Source organism: Filicampus tigris, chromosome 19 (assembly GCF_054856515.1).
Source record: "Filicampus tigris isolate MCC_2025a chromosome 19, RoL_Ftig_1.0, whole genome shotgun sequence".
NCBI lineage: Eukaryota > Metazoa > Chordata > Actinopteri > Syngnathiformes > Syngnathidae > Filicampus > Filicampus tigris.
This window is the reverse complement of record NC_141235.1, coordinates 10,118,930-10,136,447: the sequence shown is the minus strand read 5'-3', so window position 1 is coordinate 10,136,447 and position 17,518 is coordinate 10,118,930. Positions and strand designations below refer to the sequence as shown.

At 40.3% G+C, this 17,518-nt stretch overlaps 3 protein-coding genes across 30 annotated transcripts in view; 1 reads left to right on the top strand and 2 right to left on the bottom strand.

The window, feature by feature from the left end:
• Positions 1 to 1,445: 1,445 nt before the first annotated feature.
• Positions 1,446 to 5,412, bottom strand: anapc16 (anaphase promoting complex subunit 16). Of its 3 annotated transcripts, none has more exons than XM_086017672.1 (4): positions 5,222 to 5,412; positions 3,723 to 3,867; positions 2,888 to 2,962; positions 1,446 to 2,811 (listed from the first exon to the last, which is right to left on the bottom strand). In XM_086017672.1, exons 2-4 carry the CDS (start codon positions 3,862 to 3,864, stop codon positions 2,702 to 2,704), a joined length of 327 nt encoding a protein of 108 aa, XP_085873798.1. In that variant the 5' UTR covers positions 3,865 to 3,867; positions 5,222 to 5,412; the 3' UTR covers positions 1,446 to 2,701. The 3 variants fall into 3 exon arrangements, with proteins under 3 accessions (XP_085873798.1, XP_085873796.1, XP_085873797.1); XM_086017670.1 differs by lacking the exon at positions 5,222 to 5,412 and adding an exon at positions 4,730 to 4,807; XM_086017671.1 differs by lacking the exon at positions 5,222 to 5,412 and adding an exon at positions 4,068 to 4,355.
• The window catches only part of ascc1 (activating signal cointegrator 1 complex subunit 1), a 32,756-nt gene continuing 19,043 nt past the window's right edge, over positions 3,806 to 17,518 (top strand). For 13 of the 21 annotated variants that reach the window (XR_015082788.1, XR_015082787.1, XR_015082783.1 and 10 more), the window contains exons 1-13: positions 3,806 to 5,075; positions 5,181 to 5,283; positions 5,363 to 5,460; positions 5,678 to 5,856; positions 6,031 to 6,164; positions 6,246 to 6,365; positions 6,444 to 6,568; positions 7,189 to 7,319; positions 7,395 to 7,468; positions 7,728 to 7,845; positions 13,316 to 13,815; positions 13,926 to 13,974; positions 14,386 to 16,850. Coding sequence is in view for 1 of the 21 variants with exons in the window: in XM_086017652.1 (XP_085873778.1) it covers positions 4,961 to 5,075; positions 5,181 to 5,283; positions 5,363 to 5,460; positions 5,678 to 5,856; positions 6,031 to 6,164; positions 6,246 to 6,365; positions 6,444 to 6,568; positions 7,395 to 7,468; positions 7,728 to 7,844 (1,065 nt within the window). In the remaining 20 variants the exon portion in view is untranslated. Of the gene's footprint in view, positions 5,076 to 5,180; positions 5,284 to 5,362; positions 5,461 to 5,677; positions 5,857 to 6,030; positions 6,165 to 6,245; positions 6,366 to 6,443; positions 6,569 to 7,188; positions 7,320 to 7,394; positions 7,469 to 7,727; positions 7,846 to 11,028; positions 11,177 to 13,315; positions 13,816 to 13,925; positions 13,975 to 14,385; positions 16,851 to 17,518 lie in introns of those variants that run through there. The other 8 variants (XR_015082778.1, XR_015082776.1, XR_015082777.1 and 5 more) reach the window with 8 other exon arrangements.
• LOC147129423 (nuclear distribution protein nudE-like 1-B) lies at positions 11,409 to 15,639 on the bottom strand. Of its 6 annotated transcripts, none has more exons than XM_086017649.1 (9): positions 15,381 to 15,632; positions 14,766 to 14,862; positions 14,359 to 14,512; positions 13,568 to 13,716; positions 13,350 to 13,486; positions 13,084 to 13,248; positions 12,923 to 13,017; positions 12,696 to 12,841; positions 11,409 to 12,316 (listed from the first exon to the last, which is right to left on the bottom strand). In XM_086017649.1, the coding sequence occupies exons 2-9, from the start codon at positions 14,849 to 14,851 to the stop codon at positions 12,226 to 12,228; spliced, it is 1,023 nt and encodes a 340-aa protein (XP_085873775.1). In that variant the 5' UTR covers positions 14,852 to 14,862; positions 15,381 to 15,632; the 3' UTR covers positions 11,409 to 12,225. The 6 variants fall into 6 exon arrangements, with proteins under 6 accessions (XP_085873775.1, XP_085873776.1, XP_085873774.1 ...); XM_086017650.1 differs by having other exon boundaries at positions 11,409 to 12,319; positions 13,096 to 13,248; positions 15,381 to 15,631; XM_086017648.1 differs by having other exon boundaries at positions 11,409 to 12,319; positions 15,381 to 15,625.

Here is a 17,518-nt window from a genome sequence, read left to right as displayed (position 1 = left end):
TTCAGAATGCACCAATCACATTCAAACTCATGTTAAACGGGAGTCAGCACACACCTACCTCTGATTCACCCCAATTAAAGCTCAGTAGTATGTTCTAGTAGGCTTTTGTGGTCACATATTTTTTTATATGTGTCAGTCATGAGAAGGGAATTTATCAGGCATTCAATACACCATGGAACACAATGAAGATAGTCACCATCAAGTGGAGGAAATATGTCACAACAGTGACATTACCAAGAACTTGATGTCCCTCCAAAATAGATGAGAAGACGGGACGAAAACTGGTCAGGGGTGGTGCCAAAGAGGCTGACAGCAATATTGGAAGAACAGCAGGAATTTCTGGCAAGTACTGGCTGCTGGGCACACGTGACAACGTTATCCTCTCTTCATTATAAGTTGGGGATATGGGGTAGGATAGGACAGGACGGAAGGCGAGCTCAGCTACAAATTTCCCAAACGCATGTGGGGAAATGTGTTATGGTCCAATGAAAACAACACCTTTTTGGCCATACCCGGTAATTCCAAAATCTAATCTAAAACACTGCTTGTCACCAAAGGAACGCCTACAGTGAAGCATGGCAGTTGTTTTACTATTATTCTTTTGGGTCTGTTTTTCTTCAGCAGGAACTGGTTGCCTTTGTTAAGGTGGAATTTTGCACAAATTGCAGTCAGTATTTGCAGAAAGTTTTCAGGCTTCGTCTAGAAAACAACAAAAGAAACGTCAGGAACAGCCTGCTAGAACATCCGAACTTTATTTGGTGTTAAAGTGTGCCGACTGCTGATTTTTTTTCATTGGAATTGGTCTGGGTATAAATCACATTAATGTTGGAAAAACCTTTCAACCTTTGACCTTCAACCAAAAACCTTTGACTTATCTTGGTCTCATTTTATATCACAAAACCCTTGCATTTGAACAGGGGTGTGTCGACTTTATATCCCACCTTTTTTACACTTAAATGGCACACTAAATCATATTTAGAAGTACGTCGTTTTTAATTACTTTTTTCCTCCCTTGGTTTGATGTTTTATTTTATTGTGCGCCTACACTGAGAATGCAAACTTGACTACATCAATCCTGAAACGGTGATCTTTAAGTTCCTGACGCCTGACTTCTTAGAAAGTGTTTTCGAGCACACCAAACTTTTCTAACTCCCTTCCTGGGATTAAATTCCAACTGCGGCCAGAGGCGTGCCTTTGCCAAGCGCCAGGACACTTCTGTCCAAGTACGACGGTACATTCTGTACGCTCCACACCCTCCTCGTTGCAAATTAAAAAAAAAAACACACACATGCGCTCATTCACTTGGAGGAACAAAACACCGTGTTTACTCGCTGTCAACACAGCACGTCCGCTGATTGATACGAGACCTGTGACGTCACTCATGCAACTTGAACATGTTTGTGTGTGGAAGAGCGCAGTTCAGAGTGAAAAAAACAAACAGCAGCTGACACCAAGAATGCACATCTTTTAATTACATGCATGAATGGATTGTTAGTGATGGCTTCTGTGTCACAGCTCATATTTTATTGGCGGGAAGTAACAAAGTACAAATATTTACTGTACATTTAATTACTATTATTAATCATTCCCTAACCCGACCATGCTCTCAACTAAAAAGATATCTCAAATAATCTTTCCCTATTAAAATGAATGGAAATGCTATTCATCTGTTCTATTAGGGCTGAACGATTTAAAAAAATACTACATTTTTTTACTCAATACTGCCATCGTGTTTTACATGCGATTATTTTTTCCAAGTTCCTCTTCCCATGTATTTTTTTAACAAACACAAGCAATAAATTAACCAGTGTGACAATAAACAATATTTGAGTATATTTTTCATAGTTGTTAACTTACTACACACTTAAATTTCAGTCTTTTAAGCATTCACTCATGGCTACTTCATAAAATTCTACCAAACAAGTATGGCATAAACATAAGTCGGAAAGTCACTTCTTAAGCACTCCATTTCTTGAGACTGTATATAAATGAATAAAATATACATGAATAAAAAAATAAAGCCCACCGACTGAAATGAAGCAGTTTTCCCCCAAATTGCAGACTTTGTGATTGAAAACTGCTTTCTACTTCAATGCGATGCCAATTTGAATTCGATTAATTGTTCAGCCCTACATACCAGTCTCTCCCCAAACAAACAAAAACAATGTCATGTTTTTTACTCAAGAAAAAAAATCACTCTCTAATTTTACACTTTATTAAAAGATACAAATAACAACTGAAAAGAATGTAATTAAACTATTCGTTCCATCCTCTTTTTTATGTCTTTTTAATTTTACTCCCTACATTTGAAAACTTATCTACTCCTTAATTTGTCAAAATAGGCTTGGTACCTCTTCTCCGTACAAACACTATGCACGTTGATAAAAGAGGGAAAGTATTTTGTGTGCACTTTTTGCTTGTTTATTGTATATAATTGACAGTACAAATTCATTTTTACTTTCTACATGTCAGTCTGTACTTTTTATTACTATTACTTAAGTACAGGAGTTGAATGAGTACTTCTGCTTTTACCAACATCCTTTTTTTATACAAGTACCTGTACTCATATTTAAGAACACATTGTAAGTACATTTCCCACCTCTTTTTATTAGATAAAATATTTTTAAAAAAAGAAGAAATTCCCTCCCGAACCCCTCCCCCGCACACGCACGAAAAAAGGCGTCTCTGTGTGTGCTTTTGTTTACGACGACGTGAATCCCAGGAGCTGTTCGATTGGCTTGTACCGCCACTCGTCCGCTTCCAGCTCCTCCACTAAGCTGGCCAGTTTCTCCATGCGAGAAACTTGTTGATCTGCCGGGAGATAAACAATCAGAAAAAAAACAACAAAAAAAACTCAAATATATCTAGTCACGTTTCAGTCACATACCGTGTTTGACCTGCTTCAGCGCCGACGCCACTTGGTAGCTGAATACCGACTCACACAGAAACCTGTCTGAGCCGTCTGTAAAATACAGGGGAATACAGAAGCGTTAGTCAAACTGCAGAACATGGACCCGGCATGTACTGTAATTCTGGTGATAAAATCATAGAATAAAGGCCTAGATTGATGAATCCAACGTCGGCCAACTGTGACCGACGCTTACCCGCTGTGACGTCGGGCCGACTGTCGGCACCCTCGTGCTGGAAAAATACACCACAACGACAAACATCGACGCTGACCATTAAGTACTTTCCTCGCATGCGTGAGATGTAATACTCTTCCATACCATCGGCGACGGTAGTCACTATTCCTCATGGTTAGAAAAAGCCAACTGGAAAGCTCTTGGCAGGGGCGGAATATAAAAATGTAAACAATGCATTCAGCTATATTCCATTTGGTCAATTTAATTATTGTGTTATGTTATAAATTTGTATTACGAGCAAGGTTCGGGTACTCCACCACTTGAGTAAGGTGAAAACGAAAATGGGGCAAGTATGGTACTCTAATGCCCTCGCATGTGGGCAAGGGGAGCCATTCGTCAATTCGATTTGAATTTTTTTTTTTTTTTTTTAATGAGACAAACTGTCACAAAACACAAACATAAAATGAGAACATTTGCAAATAGCTGCTTTAGACCACAACTCACATCCAGCAGCTCACACCGAAATATCCTGACGTCACCTACGAGTTCACGCCCCTTGTATCATTGTAAACTCTGATTTAAAAAAAATATATATATATTTGTTTATCTTTTTCATGCTTACATTATTTCGATACATACCTTCCATCATTTCTCCTGCTCCTTTGGGGTACGTGTACAGGACCTTCCTGGGAGGGATGAGCTCCGAGGCGCTGAACCCCGAACCCGTCACCGAGCTTCCGCTAACGCCTCCGGCCGAGGAGGACGAAGAAGACGCCGCCATTGCCTGCGCAATATTACAGAAACACGCACTTGTCACTTAAACCTCATTTGAAACCAACGCGAGTACGTAGTAAGGCAACGGCGTTCAGGAAAATACTAGCGTTAGCTCGCACTCGCTAAAGCCAAGCAGCCAATTGATGATATGGCAATGAACGCTATCACCAGCTCAACATTGCAATTGGATCACGTTTTTAAATAACTTACCGCCAACGTGCGCGATAACCTGAAAACTTGTATTCTGAATCCGCCCAGCTGATTTGCCGTTTGTTTAGATTAAAAAGATACCTTAGCTGCACTTTACGACAAAGACGGCCGTTTGCGGCAAATGACTGAGCGCAAAGACTTACTCTAGATGTCACTATCAAATGGATTACAGAAAGTGAAGCAAAATGGCCACTCCAGGTGTACTTGTAGATTTACTAAAAACCCGTCACCTGCCGTTAACTGCAGGAAAGATACGCGAGTTGACAAAGATTCATCTTAGATCTCACAGTATTGCGGATGGTACAAATTGCACAAAATGGCTGATCCCACTCTGCTTGTAGATCTACCAAAACAAGCCAGCTACTCATACAAACGGAAAAAACAGGGAACGATACAATACTTTTACTGCACATACGGCCCGTTGCAGGAATACGTAAACGCGTTCGCCATAACGAATGGGTACAATATGCCCGTAATTTAATGGCCAGCCCTTCAGAAAGCGGCAATATATCCACCCATACACACACTAATATTTCTATTAAAAAAACATAGCTGTGATATAGACCAAATACAATAAAATGTAATTGTTTGGTCCTAATCCCCCGAGATTTGGATTTGAGTGTAAAATGTTTGCTACATCTCCAAGCAGCAAATGAACGCACATTAGCTACCGCTCTACTTTGACGACACATTCAATATGGCGGTGACGTTGACGTACGAGTAGCCGCCAAGGCGTTATCTATTTAATTTAGGTCCGAGTTGCATGTATGTGCTAGGTACTAGCAGGTTAACTAGCACAAGCAATTAAAGAAGTTAAGACTTTATGACACGTTTGTTTCGTGTACTTTCCTAGGATAGCTCCGTTTTATTTTTCACGGCCTCTTGTTGATAACATGGACGTTTTACGCCCTCCTCTAATTAATATAAATGGAAGAATATACCGAAGGAACGTCGTTCAAGAAGAACAGTATGAGGATGAGGACGATTTCTCCTACATGGGACCACCTGGTAAGTTTTGTAACACGCATTAACAACTTTGGAAACGTAATTGATATAAAGGGGTCAAATGTGTGGTTCACAAATAAATGATACAGATGACTATTTGTGGTGCAGAGAGCGAGGAATTCGAGGCAGAGGAAACCTGTGATACTCACTCAATTGAACAGACTGAGAGGGGATTCCGTTGTGCCATCGACGTGCCAACTGTCCTGTACAAGTGAGTCATACAAAAGTATAGAAAGCTCATGCTGCTTTGTGGGAAATATTCACCGGTCCGGTTTGGCTTCTTCTGACAGATACATCATTGGGAAAAAGGGGGAAACTCGTAAACGCCTTGAGTCGGACACAAAGACGTCGATTAACATCCCCAAGCAAGGAATGGAAGGACATATAGGTACAACCATTACTTGAACCTCACTGGAAATTAGCCTGTTTTGAGAGGTTAACCCAGCCTTGTCATATGCAAATGAGCCACTGCTCACTTCACACACTCTACTGCCGGGCCAATACCAACTATGGCCTTTGCTACTCAGACTACTTGTTGAGCTCCAAGTCTAAAAGTAATTGTATTTGTAAAAGTAACTTATTTAATTTTTTTCCCCACCTGACAGTCGTCACAGGGCCACACAAAGCTGCGGTCTCCTCCGCCATCACAAGAATCGAGGTCCTCGTTGATAACTTCCGGAAGAAGCAGCCTTTCACACACTTCCTGTCCTTCCCACTCAATGATCCCAAAATCCAAGAGGGATTCTTGAGGTTTAAAGATGATGTCTTGGAGCAATGTTCACAGGTACCAAAAACATACAGCACATCCGGAAAGTATTGACAGAGTTTCACTTTTTCCACATTTGGGTATACTGTACTATTACAGCCTTGTTCAAAAATGGAATACAGTAAAGTCATTTTTTTTCTTCTCCGGATTTCATTCAGCTTGAGTGTACTTTTGTTGTTTTGAAACACGCAGGACCACGGACTAGATGAAAGCATCTTTCAAAACCCGGCAAAGCTTCACCTGACTGTTGGCACCCTCACGCTGTTGGATGACTCGGAAGTGAAGAAAGCATGCGAGCATCTCCAGGAGTGTCAAAACTTTATCAGGTATGTTGTTGATTTGGATAGTTAATGAATAAATAAACACCTCCCTTCCCCCCCTCACACACACACATTTTTTTCTGTCAGGGACATCACAGGGGGGAAGCCTCTGCCTTTACAGGTGGCGGGCATCGAGTATATGAACGACGACCCAGCCATGGTGGACGTCTTGTACGCTAAAGTTAACATGACGGAAGGCTCTGATAGGTAATGGGAGTACAAACACAATGTTTGTTTGTGTTGAAGTTAACTGCACTCTGTTCACCGCATGTGGTTATGCTACAGATTGCAGGTGATTGCAGATCGCCTGGTGGAGTATTTTGTCTCCGTGGGACAGATGGCAAGAGAGTGGGACAGAGTCAAGCTACACGGCACCGTGATGAACACCCTGTTTAGAAAGGACAACACAGGTACATAACAATAGAAATACCCAGAGCTGGGCATTTTACTAAAAAATGAGCGTCCGTTATTCGTCATCCGTCTGCAGCGCGGGTATCCTTCCGTCGTCAGTCATTCGCATGTTTCCGGGGAGGGGGGGAATAGTACCGGTCTAAGGCCGGTCCGCCTCTAATTTTAAACGGCCGAACGTTGGTGAGTCATACTAAACTTTTACAATATGCAACACTTCATTTCTATAAATCTTTTCAAACCTTTACATTTTTAAATGACTTGTGCTAATTTTAGAACAGGCCATGTTGATGATCCCTGACCAATCAAAATAAAAATCAAACAATTCAACAACCAACAACAAAATATTCTCCCATTTATGAGGGCCAAAGTATGTATCCGTTAATCAATCTCCTGTCTTGTTTTTGCATTTGGCATCAGGTAAAAAAAATATATATATAATACAAGTACTTCAGCATGTTTTCCACTGTAGCCAAATAGAGCTGCGATGTCGACACACATGGACATTCAACAACAAATTCCTCAAGAGACACTTGTGGCATCTGCAGCTCTGTTTGCATTCACCCACAGCATGTTTTCCAAGTACTGACAAAGCCTTCATTCATTTTGGCCTCGGATCAAGCCGTCCTCACCCTCCTAAGTTCCCAAGCATTTCCCAACGCAGCATGTTTACCAGCATGTGGTCAACACCAATTATGGCCGGAATTTCACCCATTTGAAATAACCTTGATTTTCTACCCACTGCATCAGCATGTGAGCAAGACAATTTGATACCAAGACACCATGTCATGTTTGCTCCTCTTTGCCATTCTGCTTTTTTCCCCCCAGTGGAAGAGGCCAGCGGGTCGGGAAGACAAGGCACGAATGAACGAGAGGCGTTTGATGCCAGAAATATATTAAAGGTTAGACAAATACACTGTAATAAATTTCATTTCTATTATCTGATATAGCAAATATGCCACAGTTACTCTTTTGTGTGGTTTGTTGTAAAATGTTACATCTGAGACAACCCCTGATGGGACGAGCTGAAAGTCACAACAACTCTTACTTGAATCTTCCTAAACACCCCACTCCTGTTTCACCAATCAATCACTAACATCATATTCAATTTACGGTCCGCGTTTTTGTATTCTAAGCCATTTGTTTTGTTTTTGAATGCAGACATTTGGATGTTATCATTTTGGAGAGCTGGATCTGAACACGGTGTCACTGTCACAACGATATTCAGCCGACTGCACGGGCTACTATGCCTCTGCAGGAAGCATCAACTTCTCCTGAGGTATCGTTGCCCACACACTGTTCCAAGCCTGCATTTGTATTTTATGCCATGTGACACTTGGCTGTCAGGCAGCAATGGTGCTCTGAGGGATTCTGTCCAGCTAGGGGCAGCAAAAGCATCCCCCCCCCCCCCCTTTAAAAACATATTGAGGCCAAAGAGGTGTTCGCCACTGATTGGAAAATTGGAATTCTTACAAATCAATAGCATGTAAATAACAAACTCCTTGGCACAGGTAACAAATATCTGATTTGTGAGCTTGTGTCGATCTGATACGAACTATTTTGATCACTGCATTGGCTTCATCTGACGTCCCACTTGACATAGCCGCGTGACCCAGATTGAGTCCCAACTTTAGCATTCAGCTGTCAGCGATGAGTATTCTCCATTAATGCCCTGCCAATAAATCTCAACGCAGCCGAAGCACACGTGTGTAAGATGTCGCCTGCGTTGAGAACGGATGCTAATGGAACTCATTTTGTCATATTAAAAAAATAAAAATAAAATAGCCTTTCTGTAAAACAATTGCACACTAATTTTTAACGTGACATTTGAGACCCATCAGAAAGTAAGCTATTTGCTCATATCTAAATACTATTTCAGTAGTGTTATTGGATTGGAAATAATGCAGTGACATCACAACCGGTTAACAGGGATAGAGAGACAAACATGTTCATTAAATATTGTCATAAAAACAAATTGTAATCTAATTAGATATCACTGGTGACCTCAACATGTCTAAAGTTTTTTCAGCCAACCTTCAAGTATCGTTCGCTGTAAGTAAAACACCTCCGACCTCCAAAAAAAAAAGTTGCAGCACTGGTAAATATTCAGGAATACAAGCGTTAAAGGATTAAATACACAGAACAGAAAACATTTTATCTGTCTCTCGAGGCGGTACATGATTGTATTTTATTTTTTGTTTGTCTTAGCATGTAGTTGTAAAAATTTCTTCTTATGGACCATGGGGAAAAAATAACATTTGGAAGGACCTTTCAGAAGGACTTCCTCATGTGGACTGTTCTGAAAACTGAAGCAAAGATGTGGAAAATTAGGAATTGTGTGATGGTAGTCTTACCTTTCGTCCCAACAAGCAAAGAATCACTGATCTCTCTTTGGAGTAACCAATGATTGATAATCTACATAGACACATTCTTAACTTCAAACTCAAGTTTCTGCATTCACCAAAAGCGCACAACCATTTCCACTATCAAACTCTAATTTAAATCATTTAAAGCCTGGGGTGCTCAATCCTGGTCCTCAAGAGCCCCTATCCAGCCTGTTTTCCCATCTCTCCCTGCCTGCAACACACCTCATTTAAATGATCCGCTCATCACCAAGCTTTGCACAAGCCTGATGATAGGCCTGCTCGATTAAGCGATTTTGAACCGTAACCCAATTTTCTGGATAAAACGATGTTAAAAATGTTCAAATCGGCACGTTCGATTTTGTTATTTTTGGTGTATCTAAGTGTAGCCCCGTTGTACTTTCTGTATTGTGTTCTGTTTGTACATTCTCTTCGTATTTGTACTTTCTGTCACTCTTCTCTTCGTATTAAGATCTCTGTTTTCCGGTGGTTACTTCCGTGTTTGTCATCCGTGAGTGGCGCGTTCAATCCAATTTCTTAAACGCGGAAGCGATTGTCCGCTGGCCGAGGAGAAAGTGACACATGTGGGGGATTGTTTGCTGCAGGAGCCGACTGCCGAGTGAGTGAGGAAGTAAAATGGAGCGTATGCTCCACTGATGGAATTGGCCAGGTCGATGGTGAGCTAGGAGTCCAGGATTGAAATTTGGAAATTGCCTGGAATAGAATTGAACCAAGTAAAATGCTGTTAATCCCAATGGATTGTCCTGTGTGTATTCAGTTAAATTGACTGGCATTTTGAGTTCAAAGAAAGCAAAATTAAGTTTCAATAAAAGACATTCAAAATACTTTTATTTTTTATTTTACAAAGAAATCGTAATCGTAAAATCGGGTTTGAGAGAAAATAATCGGGATTTTCTTATTAGGCATAATCGAACAGCCCTACCTGATGACGATTGTGATCACTTGTATCAAGTGCGAGATGGAAAACAGGCTGGATAGGGGCTCTTGAGGACCGGGATTGGGCACCCGATTTAAAGCATTAACACATTTATTGAAATATAAACAAAATTGCAGCCATTCCGCTTATATTTTCACATTATGAAAGACTTTAATATTATTATAAGTGGTCCCTGACCCTCACCGGTGAGCGTTGCGTTCAAGCGGTCCGGTACTTATATTAGTCCGACGTTCGACAGCCTTTTCAAATGTTCTTTCTTAAATATTACAAACCACTTAGCAACATTGTGTAATGCAATTATAAGAAAATGTGTAAATTTAGCAAGCAAAACACAGCAGCCAATGATTACATTTACATAACTCAGCGATTGTTGAGGTAATACGGTCCGTTCCATAAATGAGTCCGACAGTTGAATGCCCCTTCAGATTTTCATTCGGTTTAAAATATAAAACACTTGCAATAATTTCAAATGTTGTCAGGTTTAATATAAATATATAAAGTGACTGTGTGGGAAGTTGGCTACCAGAACCAACATTTTCTTTTAAATCTCACGGCGGAAGCGAAGTGCAACACTAGCGAGAGCGTGCATGAGTTGTTGTATCACGAAGCTAGCTAGTTAGCTAATGGTCAGTTGAATGTCAAATGCAGTATAACAATTCATCTTCGACCGAAATTATAATAAGATGAAGCAACACAAACTGTCTGCTGGGAAGCGTCACGCCAAGCCTATTCTCTTCGGGACGCTCATTGTCGGACTGGCCGCTGCTTTCCTGAACAGGTAATCGTTCACTCAGTTTTACAATTTTGTATAATTCTTTTCATAATTATCTTTAGGTTAAGATCCACTTGAAACGTCTTTGTGTTGTTTTCTTCCCTGATGCATTATTACTCGATGGAAATGCATGGTCAAGAATACTTAAACCAACAATAAGCAAGTAGTATTTTATTTTTGTAATGAACATTTAGACAACGCAAGCCTGTAACCCTAATTTTAATTTCCTAACACTATATTTAAAACCTACGTTTGATCGCAGATATGAAGATAAAAAAAATGTCTTTCTGTACATATTTGTTAGCATGTTTGAAATTTGTAGCATTTATTTCTTGTCAGTTTGTAACATGTATTAATTGTCTTGTGCAGACACAGGTTCTTCGAGGACGTAGAGGAGATGCGAGCGCAGGAGCGTGCGAGGAACAACGCCAAGAGGATGGAGATCGTGGAGAGGAGGCACAAGCAGATGGAGGAGGTGGCGGAAAAGAGGAGAGGAAGCAGCTGAACATTCACGAATGCCTTAAAGAGCATTATGAAATGGCTCTTCATGTGTACACTACACATGGACGTTAAATACTAAGACTGAATCATTTTGATAGGTGCGATCTTTTTTCTTTTGATTGTTTGACTTCAAATTGACTTGAAATTTTTTTTCATGTTACATTTGTTTGTCATTCAATGACTAGAACCCTCCTCTTCATTTGTGAATGGATAGAATGTTTATCATGGATGTTATCACAACACTCAAGCCAGTTTTATTTTTTTAATTGAAATTAAATATACAAATATTGACACACACAAGTGATATTGCACATAAGAATAAATACAAAGGAACTGAAAAGTGCTTGTTTGTCATGTAAGGACCAACTGCCAAAATTAAATAAAATAAAAAAACAATGACTTGTATCATTGAAGTTGTAATAAATAAACGTGTCATAAATTCATTAAAATACCAAATTATCTTATAACTAAAATGTTAGTGTTACATTTGAAATTAAATATTTCACTATCAGTTCTATTAAAGAAATATTTGTAAACAGTTTAGTATTTTTTTCAGAAATTTGTGCAGCATCTGTAATACATTTTTTTACTTAGAACAAATGGCTATTTTACTTGACTTTTAATTGAGAATTCAATTCGATGTATTTTTTAAAAAAAATTAGTTCAGTCCACCATAGTAATGGACTGTTTTTAGTCATTTAAATAATCCAAGAATTGATTTCTTGCCACCTGTAACTGGAATATAAACGATCAATATGACCAAAGTGTGACACATTTGAATGTTGCCCTATTCGTCTTTGGTCACACGCACAACAGAAAGCAAATGAAATCCAAAAGATGACCTTCTTTCCCTTAAGACTTTTTAACAATTACAAACGAGAAATCATGAAAATACAATTATTCAGGCAACACTTAAGCGAGCCTGTGAACGCACGCTTGGACTCATTTTCTTATTGCTGAGTGATGAGTGATTAAAAAGTGTTTGCATATTACTTTACTGTCTTGTTGTTACACTTAAGTCACATGACATCCTTTGATGGTCTGTGGAGGTGGTTGGTGTGGCGTTCACACAGTGAGGGGCACAAGGCCGGCCGGGGAGGTCGCAGGAGGGACTGTAATGGCCGTGATGGTCCCTGGATCTAGGCTGCTGGCACCTCTGCTGCAAAAACAAAAATGTATCTAGTAAGATATCACACAAGCTATGTTTGAATCATGACACTGGCAATACCACCTCTTTTCATTTGCTTTTCCTCATCCAGGGTTTTATTCTTTGATCATACTGATTATGGACATTTTTTTTGTAAGTTATAAACTTGTGGAGTGGTCCCTCAGGGTTCCATTCACAGTCCACTGCGTTTGTATTGTTTTCTTATATTGATAAATGCTTTGTGGTACTTTAGGAGTGTCCTAATCCATTTTGATTGGATTTCTATTAAATTACCCTCAGTTCCCAATAACATTTGATATTTTTCACCCATTAATAGTTATTCTTGTCTCATCATCCCACCACACGAAAAAAGACGAAAAAGACTCACGTTTTGTCCAAATAGGTGATATGCAGTGACTGTGAGTACGTGCTACTGTTAGCATTGAGGATGTTGCCATTGTCCAGAGAGTAGGTCTTCTTGGCGTGCTGCTCCTTGGCCAGATTCCTGCATGCAGCCAGTTTGGCCTCCAGAACCTGCCGGAACATGAGGCTCATGTTGAGGAGAGCCCAAAAAAATTAGATTTGAGGGTTTATCAAAACCCAAAACAGACTCACCCCGACTTTCCTCAGTAAGTCGCTGACTATGTTAAGAGCTGATATCCGGGCTGAAGGAGTCAGCGGTGGGTTGCTAGCGTAGCTTGTGGAAAGTCCTGCAAAAAGAGTTGTGTCGCAATACCTTTGTCCATATGGAGCAAAACATGCGAGGACGCACTGACCTGCGGTGTTACCAAGGAGCGTGTTGTCCAGGCCTTTGCCGAGAGGCATGGTGGGCGTGGAGAGCGACGAGTCCATCTTGACATCGTCGTGCGTGGGCGAGCCCGGGCCCGACGTCCGGCTCATGTCCGCCTGACGCTCGCGTACGGCCAGCTCCTGACGCAAGTCTGGCGAAAGACAAACCGTTAATTATTCAGAGTGAAAATGAACGACTTCCATTTTTTTTCTACCCAGGTTGCCGCTGAATTCACCCCCGCCCAGTTGTCACCTCTGGCTTCATCTTTGAGTCTCTGAACAGACTCGAGGAGAGACTCCTTCTCGTCCAACTCGCTCTCCAGGAAGGCGTTCCTTTCGATGGCCTGGTTCAGACGCTGCTCGAAGTTCTCCAGAGAAACGATGGTTGCTCTGAGGGGCCCAAAGAAAAAAACGACAGTCAGAAGAAAAACGTAACGCTGATCAAAGAGCACCGGCAAAACGGCTCCGGACCTCTTGGCTCGTTCCAGGTCGTCGTTTGACTGTTCCAGTTCTCGCACATATTTGTGGAGTTGCTCCTTGATGCTGCGCGTCTGCACCAGGTCGTCCTCCAGAACAGAGATCTGCTTGTAGCTTTGGGAGTACTGCTGCTCCAGCCTTTCCTGTCACAGCAGCAAAAATATTTCATTATCCTCATACATTTTTCATCATGTCCTCATTGACCTCCTCAGTTGTGACCTTTAATTATACATATATACAAGGTAGGCCAAAAATGGGTACAATAAAGCCCTGCTATTTACTTACAACCTACACTCCCCAACATACCTAGCTCTTTCCTTGACAGCAATTTCTGTATTTCTTTACCATATAGAAGGACCTTGGGTGGCATCTCTCAGACGGACCACAAAAAATGCAAATAGGTGAGTTTTTCCAACAAATATATGACAATAGAGTTAAAAAAAACGACCAGGTGAAAGTTATAGGCAGACAAGTGCCAATGACAATGAAGGGAAGAAGGAAAGTAGCTTTAGGCCAAGGTAGGAACGAAGGATGTAAAGATTCATAAATAAAAAGCAGGTCAGAGAAAGACGGAGGAAAGGTAGGAACAAATGAACGGCAGAATTGAAGGTTTCAACAAAGTAATAATAAAAAGCAACCCTCAAGGAAGGAAGAAATTTGTAAGGAAAATATGCGAAGAGAAGCTCTGTGAATCACCACACTTTTTCAAGTGATTATCTTCTTTTGGCCTGTTGGCTAATATATGTGATGATGGTGATATTCTCGATATCTGGGTCCGCCTTTACCTTGAGCGTCTCCACGTCATTCTTCAGCCGGAGGTTGTCCGACTGGAGGTCCTTCAGGCGATGCTCAGCCTGGCCCAGCTGCGCTTCCAGCTCGGCCTCCAGCTCCCTGCTGCCCTCCTGGAACTCCAGCAGCTCCTCGTGAGCTTCTTGGTAGCTGCCGACCGACAGCGAAGATGACACACGTGGACAGATATGGAGAAAGATGTCACGCTAAACAGAAAGTTGTGACGATGTAATCTGTAAGTCTAAAACTGCAAGCTATTGGTGTGATGTAACTGGCACATAAAAAGAAAAGAAAGCCTGCTTTCCTTCCCAGCTGGTAAGAAATAAGCCACCACTGAACTCCACATTTGACAGTTCAATGCTTACATAGGTTAAACCTCACAACAAAATGAAATGTCACATACTTTGCCTTGTACTTGACATAGAGAGCTTTCCAAAAGTTGATTTCCTCATCCTTGGAGGAGAATTTAGGTATCTTGTCCGCTTCCATGGCAATCGCATCTAAGCAGGAAGGAAGTTGATTTTTTTTTTTAAAAAGATGATCTCAACTAGTTAAAAGTTATAGGTCTCATTAATGATGTGAAAAGACTTCAAATTGGTTATCTAATATTTCAAAATTAAATTTGACATTTGAACAAGGGTGTGGAGACAACTCTACATCCACTATACAGATAACCTGGTTAGCTGAGTACAAGCTGTATTGTCCAATCATTTTAAGTCAATCGGACTTTTAAACGTGGAAGCTCATGTAGTAGATGTGTTTGTATCATCTTTTGGGTCATCACTAAATGTAGCTTTAACGCTGATGTACATTTATCTCAGACGACGACCGTTTTTAAAGGTTTGATGGGCAAATAATAATTTTAAGAGATTGACGAATGTGAATAACATTGAAAAAAACACGAGTATTATCGACGCGCATAGAAACGAAGACAAAATGTCAAACATGGCTGAGCTCTTTTATATTCACGCTTTTACTTCGATGTTTAACAAGAGAAAGAAATAAGTCGAAGGCTTACCTGATGAACATCACCTCATAAAAATAATTATTTTTCATCTAAATTAGATGTTTATCGGAACATTAGCTTGAAGCTTGAGTAGATCGGAAATCCTTTTTCTTGTTCCTCGTGTTAAACGGCGGATGACTAGGTACAGAGAGGAACACTGACGCCCCCACTGGTCATCCTATGTAAGTACGCTACTCGGACAGGAAGCGAGTCCGACTAATATTACTAATTGTTTTGTCTGTTTTAGTACCACTACAACAATAAATGTTAATGTAAGCTTTGATACACTGCTGTATGTTGGTCAAATAACACAAGATACGTAACCATTACGTGATAAAACGCACGGGGAAGTCATTACGTACCTTAAAGAACGTCTGACGTAATGTGTTACCAGGCTAAAGGGGAACAACACGTTGAAGTTGCCCACAAAAGGCGAATAGCGACCGATCCGTGTCTCTTTTGGTCGTTGGATATTATGTTTGGAAGCTGATATGAAAAATGGAAAAACGATTCATTAATTGATTTTCATTTTAAAATACAAACACCAACATTGAAATAGAGCTTACTTTTCTATTTTGCTGTCTGGAACGAGTATGGAAAAGTCTAAAAACGGTTTTATTTTCAATTTTTAATTCTAAAACGAAAATAGAATACAGCACGTGACACAAATCGAAATATGGCTCGTATCTGTTTTAGGTACCCGGAAGTTGTCACCGAAAGCATTTCGCTTATTGACCAGGAGATGACGACAGCGTAGCGCCTGAAGACGATATCGGGAACTGAATTGTAACCTGCAAAAAATTGTTGGTATCTTCTGTTAAAGAAATATAACAGAATATAATATAATATGCGGCACGGTGGTCGACTGGTTAGCACGTGGGAGGTCAGAGGTCGTCTAAGAAATAAACACATTTTATAATATACAAATATGTATGTATGCTTTCATGGAAGACTAAGGAAATCATAATTTATTCATTCACATTTGACTGTAAATCCGAGGATTTTGACTTAATTTTAAACAAAAATAAAAAACAAACACACAAAAAAGGAAGTGGAAGTCTCAAAGTGGTCAATTATATACATGTATAAAATTTTCCAACATCAAAAGGCGAATAATAATACGATATTTATACTGTATACTGTACTCTTACTAACAGGGCTACTGTACACGATACGGTGTTGTTGTTTGAAGAGTCGCACAATTTGTCAAACATGCTTTTCTTTCCATCTGAAATGAGCCGTCTACCGTACAGTCTACACATTCTTTGACCTATGGTAGATAGATAACGTCATAGGATAACATTGCTTGTCAAATGCCTTTGCGATCTCCTGTCCAGTAGGTAGCGATATGCACCAAGGAGATGTAACCCGCCAAAAACAAGACGAAGAAGAAGCAGCAGCAGAAAAAGAAGAAGAAAAATAACTACACAATATATCCGGTTCGATGACCAAGTCTCCCAGTGACTGGTAGCTGCGTTTTCAGTGAGTAATTTAAACATTTTTGCGATTTATATAAAAATGTAAATATGTACTCTATTTAGGAGCATAAATACGACACTGAGGCCTTCTAGTTTGTTTATTGTTACTCGCTACGTCAGTGGAACCTTGCTAGCTATCTAAAACAATATCAACAAAGGTGGCTTGTCAGCTAGCACGCCCACAAATAAAACCTCAGCCTTTTCACACATGTATTTCACTTACATAACTAAATATTTATGAATTTGAATTGAAAGATTGAGTTGCACCAAAATGTGCTTTTCAGATACACAAATACATTCGTGATTTTCATGTTTTTGTTTTTTTGGGCGAGGGGGGGTGTTCTAATGACTGATCGTGTAAATCTTCAATTCCGCGTGTGAAATGTTGACCGTGCGTTTGTGGATCAGTGGGCACGCTGTTTCAAGATGTTCGCACACACACCCACGCACACGCACACCGGTCTCAGATATTTACATGTGTGGAAAGGCCATCCCTACTCATCCCGGTGCAGGCAGTGTTCCTGTTTCCATTCAACGGGAATGCTGTATCCCGTTTTTTGTTTAAAACTTCGAAATTTAAAAAACGGAAAGCTGATCTTTTATGTGTTTATTCAGCATAACTAAGGGAAACAAAATACAACCGTAATTTGTTTACCCCGAGCTTGTTTTGCC